Source organism: Lepidochelys kempii, chromosome 27, assembly GCF_965140285.1.
Source record: "Lepidochelys kempii isolate rLepKem1 chromosome 27, rLepKem1.hap1, whole genome shotgun sequence".
Taxonomy (NCBI): Eukaryota; Metazoa; Chordata; order Testudines; family Cheloniidae; genus Lepidochelys; species Lepidochelys kempii.
In genome coordinates this window covers 3,134,218-3,151,243 of record NC_136406.1, presented here as the reverse complement: position 1 = coordinate 3,151,243, position 17,026 = coordinate 3,134,218, and the positions used below count along the sequence as shown (strand labels likewise).

The following is a 17,026-nucleotide window of genomic DNA, read 5'->3' as shown; positions in this document are numbered from 1 at the left end:
GGGGCGCAGCAAACGTTATTCCACTCGCCGAGGTTGAGTACCAGCAGCGCTGTAGCGGCGGAGTCAGAGCGCTCCACGTGCCTTGCCAGTGTGGACGGGGAGTGAGCTAGTGTGCCTGGGGCTCCTTTATTGCTCTGTAACTCGCAAGTGTAGCCAAGCCTTACGTGTTAGGTGGAGTAACAAGTCTGGCTGAAAACTCTGTGTGAATATTAGCCTTTTGGTGGTTGCTGATTTTATCATTTTGGCATCCAAAAGCATGTGGTAGGAATGCATCCATGGAAGTTTGAGGTTTATTTCTGTTGGACTAATCAATAGTTAACCTCCATTTAAAATGTTTGCTGGGATACATTAATTTTACTAAGTTTTTTTGGATTCTGTTATCTAAAATAGAAACCTTTTCTTTTGCAGCGTTCTTTTTCTGCTCTCCAGCCACAGAGGTTCTGTAGTAGGTTTATAGAGTACCAATCATATGTTCCTCTCCCAGGCAATTTAGAAAATAGTGATGATGAGCCTGGTGAGGCTTTCTTTTTCCCCCCCTTCCTTCAAGGAAAGTTTTTTTTTCTGCTGATTACTGTGCAGGCAAGCCATTGCAATTTATAGAACATTAGGAAAGGGATTGGTAATAAGCTGGAAAATATCAAACACTGTAGCACCCACACCTTGAATTCTGTGTACAGTTCTGGTCTTCCCATCTCAGCAAAGATATTCCAGTTGGAAAAAGTACACAGAAGGGCAACAATTAGGGGTATAAGTGAGAAATCCATAACAAAAAGGAATGCTGATGCAGGCTGTGAAAGCAAAACATCAAATTCCTTTTGTCAGATTTAAATTTAAATTTGTCAGATTTAAATTTCCCCATTTAGCTGGCATTTAGTCATCATTCAACTCCAGAGCTCACATTTACCTGAGTGTTCTGATTGATGAGGAAATGAGGTTGAAGTTGCAAGGATGCTAGCTCTGAAGTGACTGGAGGGAGAATACCTGGGGAAAAATGTTGGTCACACTACAACACAAGTCACATGGATGTTGACTTCAGGTAGGGTGAAGAGACTCCTAAGTTAAGGCCCCAGTTCAGCAAGGTACCTTGTGCACGAGCCTAGGAGAGTGGGTAAAAATATCCGATTTTTAAATTTACATTAAATATTAGCAAAAAGAAAAGGAGTACTTGTGGCACCTTAGAGTCTAACCAATTTATTTGAGCATAAGCTTTCGTGAGCTACAGCTCACTTCATCGAAAGCTTATGCTCAGATAAATTGGTTCGTCTCTAAGGTGCCACAAATACTCCTTTTCTTTTTGTGAATACAGACTAATACGGCTGTTACTCTGAAACCTGTCATTAAATATTAGTTGTTTTTAATGAACCTATTTAAAATTAAATGTGAAATTATGACAGCCTATGTTAAGGCCTAATATTTAAGTGAAATAAGAATAATATTTAGTACCTGTTTTTGTTGCCAAGTTTTAAAGAGAGTCAACCACTGAAGTGCTGGAAGTGACTGGCTAAGCACCTGGAACCAGAGTTTGAAGTGCTAAACTAGCTTTTGACAGCAGTGGCCTCTTCTGCGGTGCAGAGAACGTATTTTCTTCATTTCAGTGTATTCAGCTAGTTCATTTCAATGGCTCGTTCATTCAGAGTTAAGAAACCAACTGGAGATGAAAAAGCAATAGTTTGTTTTCCACTTCCAATCTATGCAGAAAACTTAGGTGTGGAAGGGTGAGATCAACCACTTTTTACACCTTGAAGGACGTGGTAACCAAAACCAACTGGTTCAGTTCACTGACTATAGACAATGCTGCCTTAATTTTAGAAGTAAAATGTGTTTTGATGAACTTTTTATAAGCTTTTTTTCTTATGTTCTAGCACATTTAAGGTAGGTTTATTTCACTAATAGTTATTTAAATGCTGTTTTTGTGCATTTTTAATTGAATTTGAATTTCCATCCAAATTAAGCTTGATGCAAATCACAAGTAAAAAAATTTTAAAAATCTAGTAAATAAGATTTAACATAAACAAGAATATGAATAATTGTCAGGCTATGTAACTGTTAATAACGTATATAGACATAGTATATCCTTTAGTTATCAAAAAGAAGCACCAGTATAAAGCCTATATTTAGTTGCAAATCAGCATGTTTTAATGGTTACCAACAATGAATTAGAATGAACATCTCTTTGAGAAAATAACTATAAACGTCTAAAATACCTTGTTTAAAATCAAGGTTTCCTCCTGCTGATTTAAGTTATGATTGAAATCGGTGATTTAAATCCATTCACCTTGGTGCCTAGTCCCACAAAAGTCAGTCGGACTACTTGTGCTAAAACTAAGTATGTGCCTAAATACCTTGGTGAACCAGGACCTAAAGCAGTAATGGATGTAAAGGAGATTCCTACACCTGAGCCATTCTTTTTAGGTGACAGATCTGAAGAACAGTCGCAGATTGAGAAGGTTTTGGAACAAATTGACGAATTAAGCAGTAATAAGTCACCAGGACAGATGGTATTCACCCAAGAGTCCTGAAGGAATTTGTATGAAATTGCAGAACTACTAACTGTGGTGTGAAGAAAAGGAGGACTTGTGGCACCTTAGAGACTAACACATTTATTTGAGCATAAGCTTTTGTGAGCTAGAGCTCACTTCATCAGATGCATTCAGTGGTATGTAACCTGTCCCTTAAATCAATCTTTATACCACTTTAATGGAGGGTAGCTAATGTAATGCCTGTTTTTTAAAAAGGCTCCAGGGGCAATCCTGGCAATTGCAGGCCAGTAAGTCTAACATCTGTACCATGCAAATTGGTTGAAACGACAGTAAAGAACAGAAATATCAGATGCTTGAATGATGTGAGGACACTTGAATGATGTGATGAAACCTTGAAGAGGAAGAGGACACACTGAGGAAGAGTCAGCACGGCTTTCGTAAAGGGAAATCGTGCCTCACCAATCTATTAGAATTCTTTGAGAGTGTCAAATGTGAATAAGAGTGATCCAGTGGATATTGGAGCAGTGTACTTGGACTTTCAAAAAGCCGTTGACAAGATCACACACCAAAGGCTCTTAAGCAAAGCATGCAGTCGTGGCCGATCCTGTCATGGATCTGTAACTGCTTAAAATATAGGAAACAAAGGATAGGAATGAATGGTCAGTTTTCACAACAAAGAGAGGTCAATAGCAGGGTCCCTTAAGGATCTGTACTGGGACCAGTGCTGTTCAACATAAGAATGGCCATACTGGGTCAGACCAAAGGTCCATCCAGCCCAGTATCCTGTCTACCGACAGTGGCCAATACCAGGTGCCCCAGAGGGAGTGAACCTAATAGGTAATGATCCAGTGATCTCTCTCCTGCCATCCATCTCCACCCTCTGACAAACGGAGTCTAGGGACACCATTCCTTACCCATCCTGTCTAATAGCCATTAATGGGCTTAACCTCCATGAATTTATCCAGTTCTCTTTTAAACCCTGTTATAGTCCTAGCCTTCACAACCTCCTCAAGCAACTTCCACAGGTTGATTGTGCGCTGAGTGAAGAAGAACTTCCTTTTGGTTGTTTTAAACCTGCTGCCCATTAATTTCATTTGGTGGCCCCTAGTTCTTATATTATGGGAACAAGTAAATAACTTTTCCTTATTCACTTTCTCCATACCACTCATGAGTTTATATACCTCTATCATATCCCCCCTTCGTCTCGTCTTTTCCAAGCTGAAAAGTCCTAGCCTCTTTAATCTCTCCTCATATGGGACCCATTCCAAACCCCTAATCATTTTAGTTGCCCTTTTCTGAACCTTTTCTAATGCCAGTACATCTGTTTTGAGTTGAGGAGTCCACATCTGTATGCAGTATTCAAGATGTGAGTGTACCATGGATTTATACAAGGGCAATAAGATATTCTCCGTCTTATTCTCTATCCCTTTTTTAATGATTCCCAACATTCTGGTGGCTTTTTTGGCTGCCGCTGCACACTGTGGACATCTTCAGAGAACTATCCATGATGATGCCAAGATTTTTCTCCGGATTAGTTGTAGCTAAATTAGCCTCCATCATATTGTATGCATAGTTGGGGTTATTTTTTCCAATGTGCATTACTTTACATTTATCCACATTAAATTTCATTTGTCATTTTGTTGCCCAATCACTTAGTTTTGTGAGATTTTTTTTTGAAGTTCTTCACAGTCTGCTTTGGTCTTAGCTATCTTGAGCAGTTTAGTATCATCTGCAAACTTTGCCGCCTCACTGTTTACCCCTTTCTCCAGATCATTTATAAAGAAGTTGAATAGGAATGGTCCTAGGACTGACCCTTGGGGAACACCACTAGTTACCCCTCTCCATTCTGAAAATTTACCATTTATTCCTACCCTTTGTTCCCTGTCTTTTAACCAGTTCTCAATCCATGAAAGGATCTTCCCTCTTATCTCATGACAACATAGTTATAAATGATCTGAAAAAGGGGGTAAGGAACATGGGGCAAAGTTTGCAGACAATGAAAAATTACTAAGATAGTTAAGTGTCAGAGTAGCAGCCCTGTTAGTCTGTATCCGCAAAAAGAAAAGGAGTACTTGTGTCACCTTAGAGACAGTCTCTAAGGTGCCACAAGTACTCCTTAAGATAAAGTCCAAAAATGGCAGATGAAATTCATCTATTGATAAATGCAAAGTGTTGTACAACACAATCCCAACTACAAAAAAAAAAAAAAAATGATGAGGTCTAACTGATCGCTATATTTGGGGTCAGGAGAGAATTTCCCCCCAGGGCAGATTGGCAGAGACCCTGGGAGAGTTTTTCACTTTCTTCTGCAGCATAGGCATGGGTCACTTGCAAGTTTAAACTGGAGTAAATGGAGGGTTCTCTGTAACTTGAAGTCTTTAAATCATGATTTGAGGACTTCAGTAACTCAGCCAGAGGTTAGGGGCATAATGCAGGAGTAAGTGGGTGAGGTTCTATGCCCCCAATGTGCAGGAGGTCCCTTCTGGCCTTAAAGTCTGTGTCTATGAAAATGCCAGACAGGAGAAGAGATAAGAAAGACTTGGATGGTAGGACATTTCATCAGATGGGTTCAGGAATATTTGACTCGAAGTGTGGAATCTTAAGCTGTTGTAGTTTATGGGAATTTTGTCATTGCTTTATTGGGGCCACAGTGTCACTCTAGATTTTCAGATTAATGATATAAGAGGAAGTTTGGGTTTAGGACTTGGTTGCTATGAGTGGAATAACATTGCTTTTTATATACAGCCTTTATTTTGTGATTTGGAGCTCATTTACAGTGACGCTTTAATCAGAGGTAATTAATTGGCACTATGAAATAGGAAGAGCATCCTTTGTGATACAGCTTGAGTCCACACAAGATATGGAAAGAATTCAGATAAAATTTGGTCAGTTTAATGTTTCCTTTTTACCAGGTTGCCATAAATGTCAATTATGTTTCAGAGTAGCAGCCGTGTTAGTCTGTATTCACAAAAAGAACAGGAGGACTTGTGGCACCTTAGAGACTAACAAATTTATTTGAGCATAAGCTTTTGTGAGCTACAGCTCACTTCATCGGATGCATTCAGTGGAAAATACAGGGGGGAGATTTATATACACAGAGAACATGAAACAATGGGTGTAAATTATTGTTTATGGTATAATTAAATAAATGTGTGTACTTCCATTAAAGATTTAATGTTACGATATTTGATGTCTGTGACTGATTCTAGACACAATAAAAACATCAGTTTAATGTGCCACATTGAAGGGTTTTGGACATAAAAATTAGATTAAGAAGTTGATCCTCCTTCCCCCTCCTCCCCCCCCCCCAAATAAACCAAAGTCAACAGGAAGGGTATTCCACCAACTCCGGGGTGTGGAGGGAAAGAGAGGAACAGTGCTCTTCTACTCTGAGCTCCAAAAGCACTGTAACGTTTCAGGCAATGAGTATTTAGTTGTCTAGGAGTTCAAGAAGACTCTGTCCATTAAAAGCTTCAGATATTAATAGGTAACAGTCATCTTAAAAATTACACTTCAGTTTGATTTAACTTTTTTTATAATTAATAGGTAACAGCTGAGGTTATTGCAACTGACATTCGACTAGTATTTTTCTTTTTCATCTTATTTGATTAGTGTATTTGCAAACACTCTCTGCATAGTCAGTGTTTCCCATGTTCTTATGGGCCTTTCACACAGCTGCAGGTAGAAGGACATTTTTAACTATAGGAAAATATAGTTGAAAGGCCTCAAATTGGCGGGGAAGTTGTTTTGAAATTGGCTAGATTTCAAGTTGGCCATGTCCCTTTATAAGCAAAATGACAGGTTTCAGAGTAACAGCCATGTTAGTCTGTATTCGCAGAAAGAAAAGGAGTACTTGTGGCACCTTAGAGACTAACCAATTTATTTGAGCATGAGCTTTCGTGAGCTACAGCACACTGTAGCTCACAAAAGCTCATGCTCAAATAAATTGGTTAGTCTCTAAGGTGCCACAAGTACTCCTTTTCTTTATAAGCAAACTGTTACACTTTATACATGTCTTGGCAGGCAGTGCAGAGGAGGAAATGGTAGGTAGGCAGAGAAGCCCTTCTGCCAACCCCTGGCAATTGAGCTGTCATTCTGATTAATCTGCAGGCAACAAATCAGCCTCTTTGGTAGCCCTCAAGGTACATTGTACCAATGCGACTCTGTCAAAAAGGGCAGCTATCATGGTGGTTGGATACACAAGAGAAGAGATATGGCTTTAATCTGGTGACTTGCTTTAGAGAACAAAATCTTGCAGCCTTTTGACTATGACCAATGTCAGGTTTCTGAAGTAACTTCCCATAAAATATTGGAGATGGTTTTCTGCTCCTATTTTCTATTTGAAATAATGTGTATAATTTTGTTTTTGCTGAGATTCAATTTCAAGCAGTTTAGACTCATCCAGTCACAGATTTCAGTGATGCATTCCATCTGTGGCCTATGTGGACTGTATCTGTTGTATGTAAGAGTCATTTTAATTTTACTGTGAATTTAATCCTACAATATTTCTTCCAACTCAATGTTTCTTAGGATCAGCATTTTCACTTACTTTACTAAAAGTAGCACGTGGTGTCAGTTTAAATAGTTATCTGGCATTCTGAAACCTTCTTAGTTTATGAAGGTCATCAATCCAGCATAGCTGGGATTACATCAGACTGTCATTTTTACGTCCTAATTATTTGAGTCTTATTTAATCAGTTGATTTCTTTTGCTGTCTAATATGAGTTTGGGGCTCAATTTATATTATGAGTGGGAATTACATAGTTTTGGGAAATGTCTTGATTACCATAGAGAAATAACAAAAAATATTCTTCTTTTGCAGGGTAATCACTTTGATCAATATGAAGAAGGACACTTGGAGATTGAACAGGCATCTCTAGACAAGCCAATAGAATCGGTAAGATACACATATCATCACCGTCGGCCCACCAGCAAATTAGACAGTGATCGGATGGGACTTGATGTGAATGCAGTTAAATTTGACAGGACCAGTGTGTAAATAGTAGTTCAGGGATATTCTTTTCTAAGATGCTTGCATGTCCTGCATTAATGTTAAGTGGGCCTGGGCTTCAATCTTTAAATAGTACTTTTTATAATCTAGGTTACTGTAAAAATAGTTCAGCTTGATATTTGAGAAACTATTTGAAATAATACATTATTTATGGCAAGTTAGTTTGCTAAATATTAAATTTTGTTGAGAAGTTAGTTTATTTTTGTGAACCTAATGAAAGAGGAGTAAAATGTATTTTGATCCTTTTAGCTTACATTTCCTGAATAGTCAGATGACCAACTAGTGTATATAACAATTTAATAAATGTTAGAACTACCATTAGCAGTGAAGAGAACTGAATTTTAATTGATATGCTTCAATAATGATAAAATCTGCCCGAAAAATTATCTTTCACATAAAACAACATTCCTGTGTAGTTTTTAAAAATGTCATTTTACTTTGTTGAATTAGGTATGGCAATTAATAATATCAAACTGTAGAATGGGGAAAGGTTCAATTTTTGGGTAGCTTTTCTTTTAAGCTTCTGAATCTTTTAACTTTGCACAGTATCACTTGCTAGTCTCAGATGTACAGTAACATTTCTTCTTACGCTGCCTAAATTTGTCCTGGGGGTTCAGCATTTAACATTAGTGCTTAGATGCAAATATTCATCTATAGTCTTAGTGGAGTGAAACCTGTGATTGGGGTGAGGGAGGAAAAAGGGAAGCTTACTGGTGATCTGATTTAGGCTCAATTTTTATTAAAGATTAGCACTTTTCAGATAGCTTTTTCCCTGAAGAAACTAAAATTGACTCTGAAGTTTCATCCCTTTAGTGTGCATTTTTTAAACTGTAGTGTTAGCAAAGGATCAATATATATTTGCATCCTATGTAGATTGGTGTTGTGTGTGTCTGTGTGCGTGTTTAGATGTTTACAGAAATTTACACAACTTGGGGTGTTCGACATTTTTCTTCCGCAGCAGTTGGCCCATATTAGCTAAGCAGCCATGATCTGGTTTGTATTGCACGGTCTGCCTTTTTTAATTTCTTTAGGGTTTCCTTTCCCCCTTCTTATTTCTGTTCTTCTGGTCCAGTGAACACTGCATACAGTACCTATTGTCTTAATGTGCTGGCATGATGCTAGATTTAGGCATGGCAGTAATTGATGACGCATGAGATAATGCTGCAGAGGGGGGAATTTGCATTTGATGTTCTGCTGAATAGTTCAATCTTGTGTTGTGACATGAGAATCTTTACTGACATGCCAAGCCTACTTCCCTATGTAAATGTCATGAGAAACAGCTAGAGTTAGCATCTATTCCATACCACGTTGGGGATTATCATTAGACAGATTATTCAAACGTTATCTACAGGCTAGACCAAGATCTCACTTTTACAAGTGTTTGTTTTTTCCAGAATAGAGGAACAAAGCATGTGGGTGACAAATTAAAATACTGCATGTATGTTTAAAATTTAAATCTCTTCTGGCCATTATTATGGAATAGTCAGATATACAAAATTATACAGAAAATGTAAGTACATCATATGCCCTATCGTACACAATGCCTAGGATGATAGTCACTGGGTGACCAGTGTATATGATATTTGGCTGCAGTTTGAGGAGTTTCAACAGCAGCAGATACCTTTGGTTAAATTACAGCACAAGTATTTATTATTCTTACATACGCTGTAGTGCAAATATAGGGACGTTATCAAATCTAAATACTTTAACTTGGGCAGGTTTTTATTTTAATATATAAAATGTACACAATTCGAAGTCTCATGACCAATAGTAAAAAAACGCATTTAGTGGAGAAGACAAGAAGATGGTCTGCCTGTTTGGTGTGGGGGACCAAAAAAATTCAGAATAATTCCTACCCTACCACCCAATTGGTTAAATTTTTTTCTTCTGTCTGTAGAAAGATAGGCTTTAAAAAAAAAAAAAACCACAAAAAAAACCAACCACCCGCATTTGGGAATTCGGGAATTGAATTATGTTGCATCAGAGAGAGAGAAATATATTCTGTAGAGGACAGACTGCTAAAAAAATTCTGTTTTGTGATCTGTTGGGTCAGGTATCTGTTTATAATAAAATATTTATCTCCCCAAAAATATTTAGTGACCAGTTGTCTGCTGTATGGTCATAGTATATATCAGAGGACTGGCTAGTAATTATTTTTGGGGAGAAAAGCTTTTTAAAAAATACATTTTTCTATGGAAACAAGAATTTTTTTTAAAAAAAGGGGATAGCCAACCTAATTTTAGATTAGGAACCAAATTTTACTTTTGAAAAAGATGGATCATCTTTCTGTTCTCTCCACTAAATATGTTGTTTGTGTTTAAAATAATCTACAGCTATTAAGATTAATATAATTTGTTACATAAACTGAAATTATTAAAAATTGCTTAAGCTCCCAAATTGTTTAACTGAGTATATTTGTAATCTTTACAATTGCAAAATTACAAATACATTTTAAATAAATGGGAGTGGGTTTTTTACCTGCTAAAACCAGAGTTTAGGGTTCTGTGTTCCTCCTGCAAGAGTTGGATCTCATACCTAAAGCAGCGTGGGGCATCAGATTTCTTTCTCTGCTTTGGGTGTGTGTTATATTATTTGGCTCTTCCAGAAGAGAGAATAACAACCATGAACTTAGATCATGAGAGGTAAGTAAAAGGAAATAATTTTAAATATTTAGTTTTAAAATGTGCTGTATTTGCAATTTTGAAGTTTACCAATTTGTTGTATTAATGATTTATGATCTTAAACAATTCTCTGTTAGTGTTTCAACTCACCTTTTTGCAAAGAAATTTAGTGGTAGCCGCACTAAGAACCCATTCCTGCACCATTGAAGTCAATGCAAGTTTTGCCATTCGTTACAATGGAAGCTAAACCTGAGCCTCTAAGTGTCTTCATCAGTAAAGAAAAAAAGAGAACCTGTTTTTAGCAGTGAATGTTAAAGCATTTTTCAGTTAAATTTTAGGGTTAATATAGAGAATTTACAGAATTAAAGTACATCCTATTAAAAATAAGTGGGTTTCTTTACAAGATTTTCAGATCTTCTAGGAGTCTGAAAACTATTTGAAGCCTAGTAATTGTAGACCACTTTTGGAAATGCCTAGGGAAAATGGCTTTGCTTGGAGCATACATTTTGGAGTATCACTGCTGAATTTAGATCCATCTCTGCAGCATTATCTGTTGAGAGATGCTGACTGTACTGCTACAGCATGCAACTCGTGGCTGAAATCGCTTAGGTTTGGGAGTCTACAGATCACTACACTGGTTAACTGTTTTGAATGACTGTACTGCATATTTTAAAAAAGCAGTCTGCAGCAGCTGGTGTCCATGGAAATCCTACATTGTACTGCTAGTGTAGGCCAAAGATGTCTCTGAACTGAGGCATGAGGAGAATATAATGATGAGAATATAATTCAGGTATTTCTTCTTCGGAAAAGTAGGATTAGAGCAAGTGGAAAGCAGAATTAGAGGAAGCTAGTGGCTTGGAAGTCAGAGGTAGAACAATAAAGGTAAAGCCTTAAGAGGACTTACATTTCCAAAATGTTACAAGTTAGTGAAATGATACCAAGATTTATTTTTCCTTCAAACCAAAACAGGAAAATATATTTATAATATTTAATTATTTGAAAGGTTTTTTATTAGAAGAGATTCTTTAAAGAGAAACAAATTTTTGTTGGGCTAAATGAGAACCAACTAGTCTACATTTCATAAAAGGGAGAAAATATTCAATATAGATTTATGCAAACGTGCAAGTCATTGGTCATATTTACAAATGAGATGGCTATGGAATTGGAATCAGATTTTTTTTAAATTTAAAAAAAAGCAACAATGAATTTGTTCTTTAAGGCGGCAGATCCTACTTCTTACAAGACTGTTGTCCTGCTTTAAAAGGTTCTGGGCGCTCTCAGCTCCTCCTCCTGAAGTAAATGGGAATTGTTGGCATTCAGAACCGTTTGTTTTGAAACAAGCAGTCTGATTTTCAGCTATGTAATGAGCTGCGCACATTCGATTTGAAACATTGTAGGACAGTGCACTATTTCTAGGTTATGGACTGAGCAGTTACCAAGTATTGCTGCTGATTTACTAGAATCCTTGTTGTCCTTAATGTTTTACTAAGGAAGCTTGTAGACAGTTCTAGTTTTTTGTCGTGCTAATACAACTTCAGGAGTTCAGTATTAGTCTTAGCCTGGTCTACACTATATAGCTAGTTTAACGTAAGCCGCTTATGTTGCCCTAATTATGTCCATGTACACACTATAGCCTTGTCCTGCTGATGTAAGTGCCCTACTACACCAACATAACTCCGCGAGAGGTAGGGCTTACGTCGATATAGTTAGGGCAAGGCAGTGTCTGTGTAGACACTGCTTTACTTACATCTGCTGTTGACTGTCTTGTCAATTTCACAGCTCCAATATGGAGCTGTGAAATTTACAAGAAAGCCCAGCTGGGAATGGGGGGGAAGATGGGCTCCCAGCAGGAACCTGCACAGAGCTGAGAGTGGCTGTAAGTCAACCTAACATAGGTCAACTTAAGTCTGTAGTATAGACATGCCCTACACAAAAATCCACTGTCCTCTCCCACTACACACAGTATGCAGAATGTCAGAGTTAAATCAAGTTGTCATTGTCAGAGGTTGGAAGTGAGACTGCACATCATTCACTTACTCTTAAGCTTCTTGTTAGTTTGTCCTTGTCAGAACTAATGAATATCCTTTTCCTATATAGTTCTGCGCAGTTGTCTGAGGAGGCTCTTTAAAACTCTGCTGGGGTTCAGATTCCAGGTGTTACTTGCTGAAGATGACAGTTCAGTCCTCTCCTCTAGAAGTCTACAATAGCTTCTGAAGTTGCCTTTTGTCACATGGCATATTTGTGCAGATCTGTGGACTCCACTAGTTCCAAAGTATAACCTGATAAGGCTGCTGATTTGACATTTAGCAGTAGCCATATGTGGACAGCGCTATAAATAATATGCGTCTTGAAGCTGAATGGTGTAGCATTACTGTTTGTCTTTTCTCTCTAGTTTTCGTTGTCATCTGTAGTGAGCTATAGGTTTTGTGTTGGGAATCTTTACAACCTTTTGTTTGCATGGGTTCACCCAGTGGCATCCAGTCCTTGCTTATAGGTAACTTGATACACAGTCAGCACAGCTTACAAGCCACTCAAGAGATGTATGGTTCTTGTTTATGCTGAAATCAGATTAATAGTATAAAAGGAATGTCTCTGGGGCGGCGGGGGGGACTTTGGGAGGAGAGGAGGTGTTAGGCAAAATTAGCGTTTGGCATATTTGTAATAGTTGAACAGTTCAACATCTTCTTGTTGTAATTGTTAGTTACGATATTCCTCACACAATGCCATCAAAACCCTTTGTGTCATTTCCCTTGTGTACATGTCAGTTTACATCTGCCAGGGCCATTGCTGGAGACTCTTACTGCAGGAAGCATGATCAAGTATCATTGGTACATGTGAAAAGTAATTAAATAAGGCCGTCTTGTCTAGTGTTTACAGTACAAGACTGCGTTGGGAACTCTGGGTTCTGTTCTGTGGGCTCTCAAGGACTAGTTGTGTCCTCTTGGATATGTCACTTGAGATAAAATTTTCAAAAAGGGCTTAACCAAGTGACAAGTCCCATTGACTTTCAGTGAGACTTAGGCTTCTAAATTATGTAAACCAATTTGAAAATGTTATGCTTAATCTGTGTCCCAGAGTTCTCCATCTGAAAAATGTGAATGATCTCTCTTTTGTTAGAGCTTTCTGATCTTGGGATGAAATGTGCTGTATAAGAGTCAAAGTAATGTTAAAATAGTAGTAAAGCACATGAAAAGATACTGTAAACCATTCACTAATCTGTTACAGTTATGTGACACCACATCATTGGTTAAGAGGACAAATAGCATGGCTCCTGCATACATAGCTGGCTGGTCCTGCTAAACTGTCTTGATTGCCTGGGGGTTCTACTGTATCATTCTAGTCAAAAGCATATTGAGTGATTTTGTTGACTTGGCTGACTTGACAGCTTTTAATGTGACTCTCACTTCTGAGGTCCTTGTAGCATAGCCAGTGAGTTATAAGAGTAATGTCTGCATATGCTCTGAGGAACGAGTTGTTTCCTTGGACTGGCCAATGGCATGTTTGGGAACTGGCACACATGCTCAGAAAAGTACAGAAAGGAGGAGAACTACTACAAAATGGGGTTGATTTATTCAAAGGGAATATCAGTTCTTGACACCAAGAGGAGGAACTCTGTAAGTAAAAGGGATTTTCCTCTAGAGATGAACAAAGTTAATATATTATTCCAGAAAACGACCACAAGCCAGCAGCCTGGCTGCGATGCTTTGTGCTGCTGAATGAGAGATTCTGATCTGACTAATAGTGCGTCTCACTCTAGAGGCCAATAGGAGCTAATAGCAGTGCAACGCTACACTAGCACCACTCCCATCTGTGACCCGTGCAATTCAACCTCTCGTTTTAAGGGCAGCATTTAACCGGCGAAGAGCGCTCCTGCCGGCCTCCCTTAGCCAGAGCCATTGTCGCACGGAATGAATGTAGAATGAAGGGACAGATGGAAAATGGGAGGGGATCATTAATCTCTTAAATTCCAGTGGGGCCTACACGCTGAATACCTGACCCTTCGGAATGTTATCTTCACAATAGCAACAGAAAATGTGCCATTGCAGCTGCCTGTTTTTAACTATCCAGCAGTTTCACTGCCTAGTCGATGCCAAACATTGTGTTTAACTAATTTTACATCAGAAGCTATATATACAAGCAATGCTATTGGGAGAAAATGCCCCCTTTTCCTGGGAACTGACATGCAGTAAGATATAAGTTTATTGCAAGTTGAAAAACATGACCATCCTCTTGAGTGGGTTTGTAAAAGTGGTGCTAATGTGTATAACTCTTCTGAATCTTTCTTTTTTCCCCCTTTAACATTTGTTTACCTCTTCACTGTGTCAGTCACAACACCACTCTTGAATCTCCCTGCTGGTCTTGACTTGTTAAATTTATTTTATGCTCTCACTCTTCTTTAATAAATACATTACTTGCAAGCAGTGAATTGAAAACAAAGCAAAAGAAAAACTACCATTAGTGATTGGACAGTTTCTTACTTTGTGTTACATTTAACTGTTCTTTTGACAGCCCAGTTTTTAAAGCCAGGTTCGTATGGAAATGCTTTCACTCCACTTGCACTGCTTTTGGAAATAGCAAACTGCTTCATCTGTCTGTTTATTTTAGTGCATTCATGACACAACTCAGTCAGCACAATGTCTCATCTCCACTTAACAAACTATTGTACGGCAGTTCTTGTCCTTCTTTAAAAATGCAGCCATTTATGTCAGCATCAGCTTTTTAAATTTGATTCCCATAATCCTTTGTCAGATTCAGTTAATATGTTCATGTAGAAGGAACAATTACAATGTAATAGCCATAAAAATGGGGATCTGTGGCCCCATTTTACAAGAGGAACATGCAATTGTTGTCATTGTGGCATAAATGGTCTGCAGCAGTTACTCTCACAGGTAAGTTCTTGTAAACCTTAAAGTCTAAAACGCTCTTCCATGGTGTTCATAGTTGGAAACCATATTTGTTGTTCGTTTTTCTCTTTCACTCATATTGATTTAAATATTTATATCTTGGCATATTCTTACTGCTCCTCGTTTTTCAATGTAGAACTAACTACTGCTTCATAGAGAGACCCCATAGTGTGGGAAGGACATTGTTGTACACTCTTGTCTTGAAAAAGTTAGTGAGACTAAAATGTCTTTTTTTACCTGCAGAGCAAAAGAAAAAGGGCTCTAGTCACTAGAATTTTTGGGGGGAGTAGGGTGGAAGGGGGAAATGCATCCAGGCACACTGTAAATCTCAAACTCTTGTGCTCTTTAGGTCTGATACACCAGTGGCATTCACATTATTCAGTCATGTACACCAATGAGTGTGTAAAACACTGCTGTTCTGACTTCTGGGTTTTTGTTTAATACTTCATTACTGAATTAAACTAAAATTGTAGCATTTTTATTAGCTGACTTTTGGATACAATGCATCATTGTGTCACAACCAGACAACTCATTACAATTCAGGATATTCTGTAATATCCTGAGTTGTAATGGGTTGCATAACTAGAAGAATTTATGACAATGAACTGTATGTTGAGTTTAAAGACATTTTTAAAAAAAGGCTCTTTAGGCAATCCTGGAAATTACAGGCCAGTAAATCTAATTTCAGTACCAGGCAAATTGATTGAAATTATAGTGAACAGAATTATCAGATAAAAAGAACAGGAGTACTTGTGGCACCTTAGAGACTAACAAATTAATCTCTAAGGTGCCACAAGTACTCCTGTTCTTTTTGTGGATACAGACTAACACAGCTGCTACTCTGAAACCAGAATTATCAGATGAACATGATACACTGAGGAAGAGTCAACATGGCTTTTGTAAAGGGAAATCATACCTCACCAATCTGTTAGAATTCTTTGAGGGTGACAACAATCATGTAGACAAGGGTGATCCAGTAGATATAGTGTAGTTGGACTTTCAGAAAGCCTTTGATAACGCTGCTCACTGAAGGCTCTTAAGCAAAGTAAGCAGTCATGGGATAAGAGGGAAGGTCCCCTTGTGGATCAGTAACTGGTTTAAAAGATAGGAACCAGAGGGTAGGAATGAGAGGTCACTAGGGTCCCCCAAGGATCTGTACCAGGACCAGTGCTGTTCAGTTTATTCATAGATAATCTGGAACAGGGGTACACGGTTAGGTGGCAAAGTTTGTAGACAACACAAAATTACTTAAGATGCAGTAAAAACTGTATTATCCAGCATGTTACCAACCAGAAAGCTCTATAAAGTGTCATTTCTGATCTTCAATAGGGTCCGGTTGGCACAGGGCTGGCAGGCTCCCTACCTGACTCTGTGTCGCTCTCTGAAAGCGGCGACATGTCCCTGCTGCTCCTAGGTGGAGGAACGGCCATGGGGGCTCAGTGCACTGTTCCCGCCCCGAGTGCTGGCTCCACAGCTCCCATTGGCCCTGGCCAACTGTGGCCAATGGAAACTGCGAGGGTGGCGCCTGCAGGTGGAAGCAGCGCGGAAAGCCGCCTGACCACACCTCTGCCTAGCAGCAGCAGGAACATAATCGCTGCTTCTGGGGAGCCGCTCGAGGTGAGTGCCACCTGGATCCGGCACCCCAAAACCCCTTCCGCACCCCTGCCCCGAGCCGCCTCCTGCACCCAAACTTCTTCCCTCTTAATTAACCGGAATTTTTGACTTAGCGGCACCCACCATTCCCCAGCATGCCGGATAACAAAGCTTTTACTGTAGTTAAGTCCAAAGCTGACTGCAAAGGAGATCTCACTAAACCAGGTGACTGGGCAAGAAAATGGCACATGACATTAAATGATGATAAATGCAAAGTGATGCACGTTGGAAAACATAATCCCAACTCTGCATACAAAACGATGGGGTCTAAATTAGCTTTTACCACTCAAGAAAGAGATCTTGGAGTCATTGTGGATAGAGCTCTAGAAACATCTGCTCAATGTGCTGTGACAATCA

The 17,026-nt window shown here is 38.7% G+C and overlaps 1 protein-coding gene across 6 annotated transcripts in view; it reads left to right on the top strand.

The window, feature by feature from the left end:
- GPATCH8 (G-patch domain containing 8) overlaps positions 1-17,026 on the top strand; it is a 78,412-nt gene that overhangs the window by 21,201 nt on the left and 40,185 nt on the right. For 3 of the 6 annotated variants that reach the window (XM_073326078.2, XM_078850753.1, XM_073326080.2), the window contains exons 1-2: positions 7,297-7,377; positions 14,622-14,639. Coding sequence is in view for 1 of the 6 variants with exons in the window: in XM_073326077.2 (XP_073182178.2) it covers positions 7,303-7,377 (75 nt within the window). In the remaining 5 variants the exon portion in view is untranslated. Of the gene's footprint in view, positions 1-7,296; positions 7,378-8,449; positions 8,485-14,621; positions 14,640-17,026 lie in introns of those variants that run through there. The other 3 variants (XM_073326079.2, XM_073326081.2, XM_073326077.2) reach the window with 2 other exon arrangements.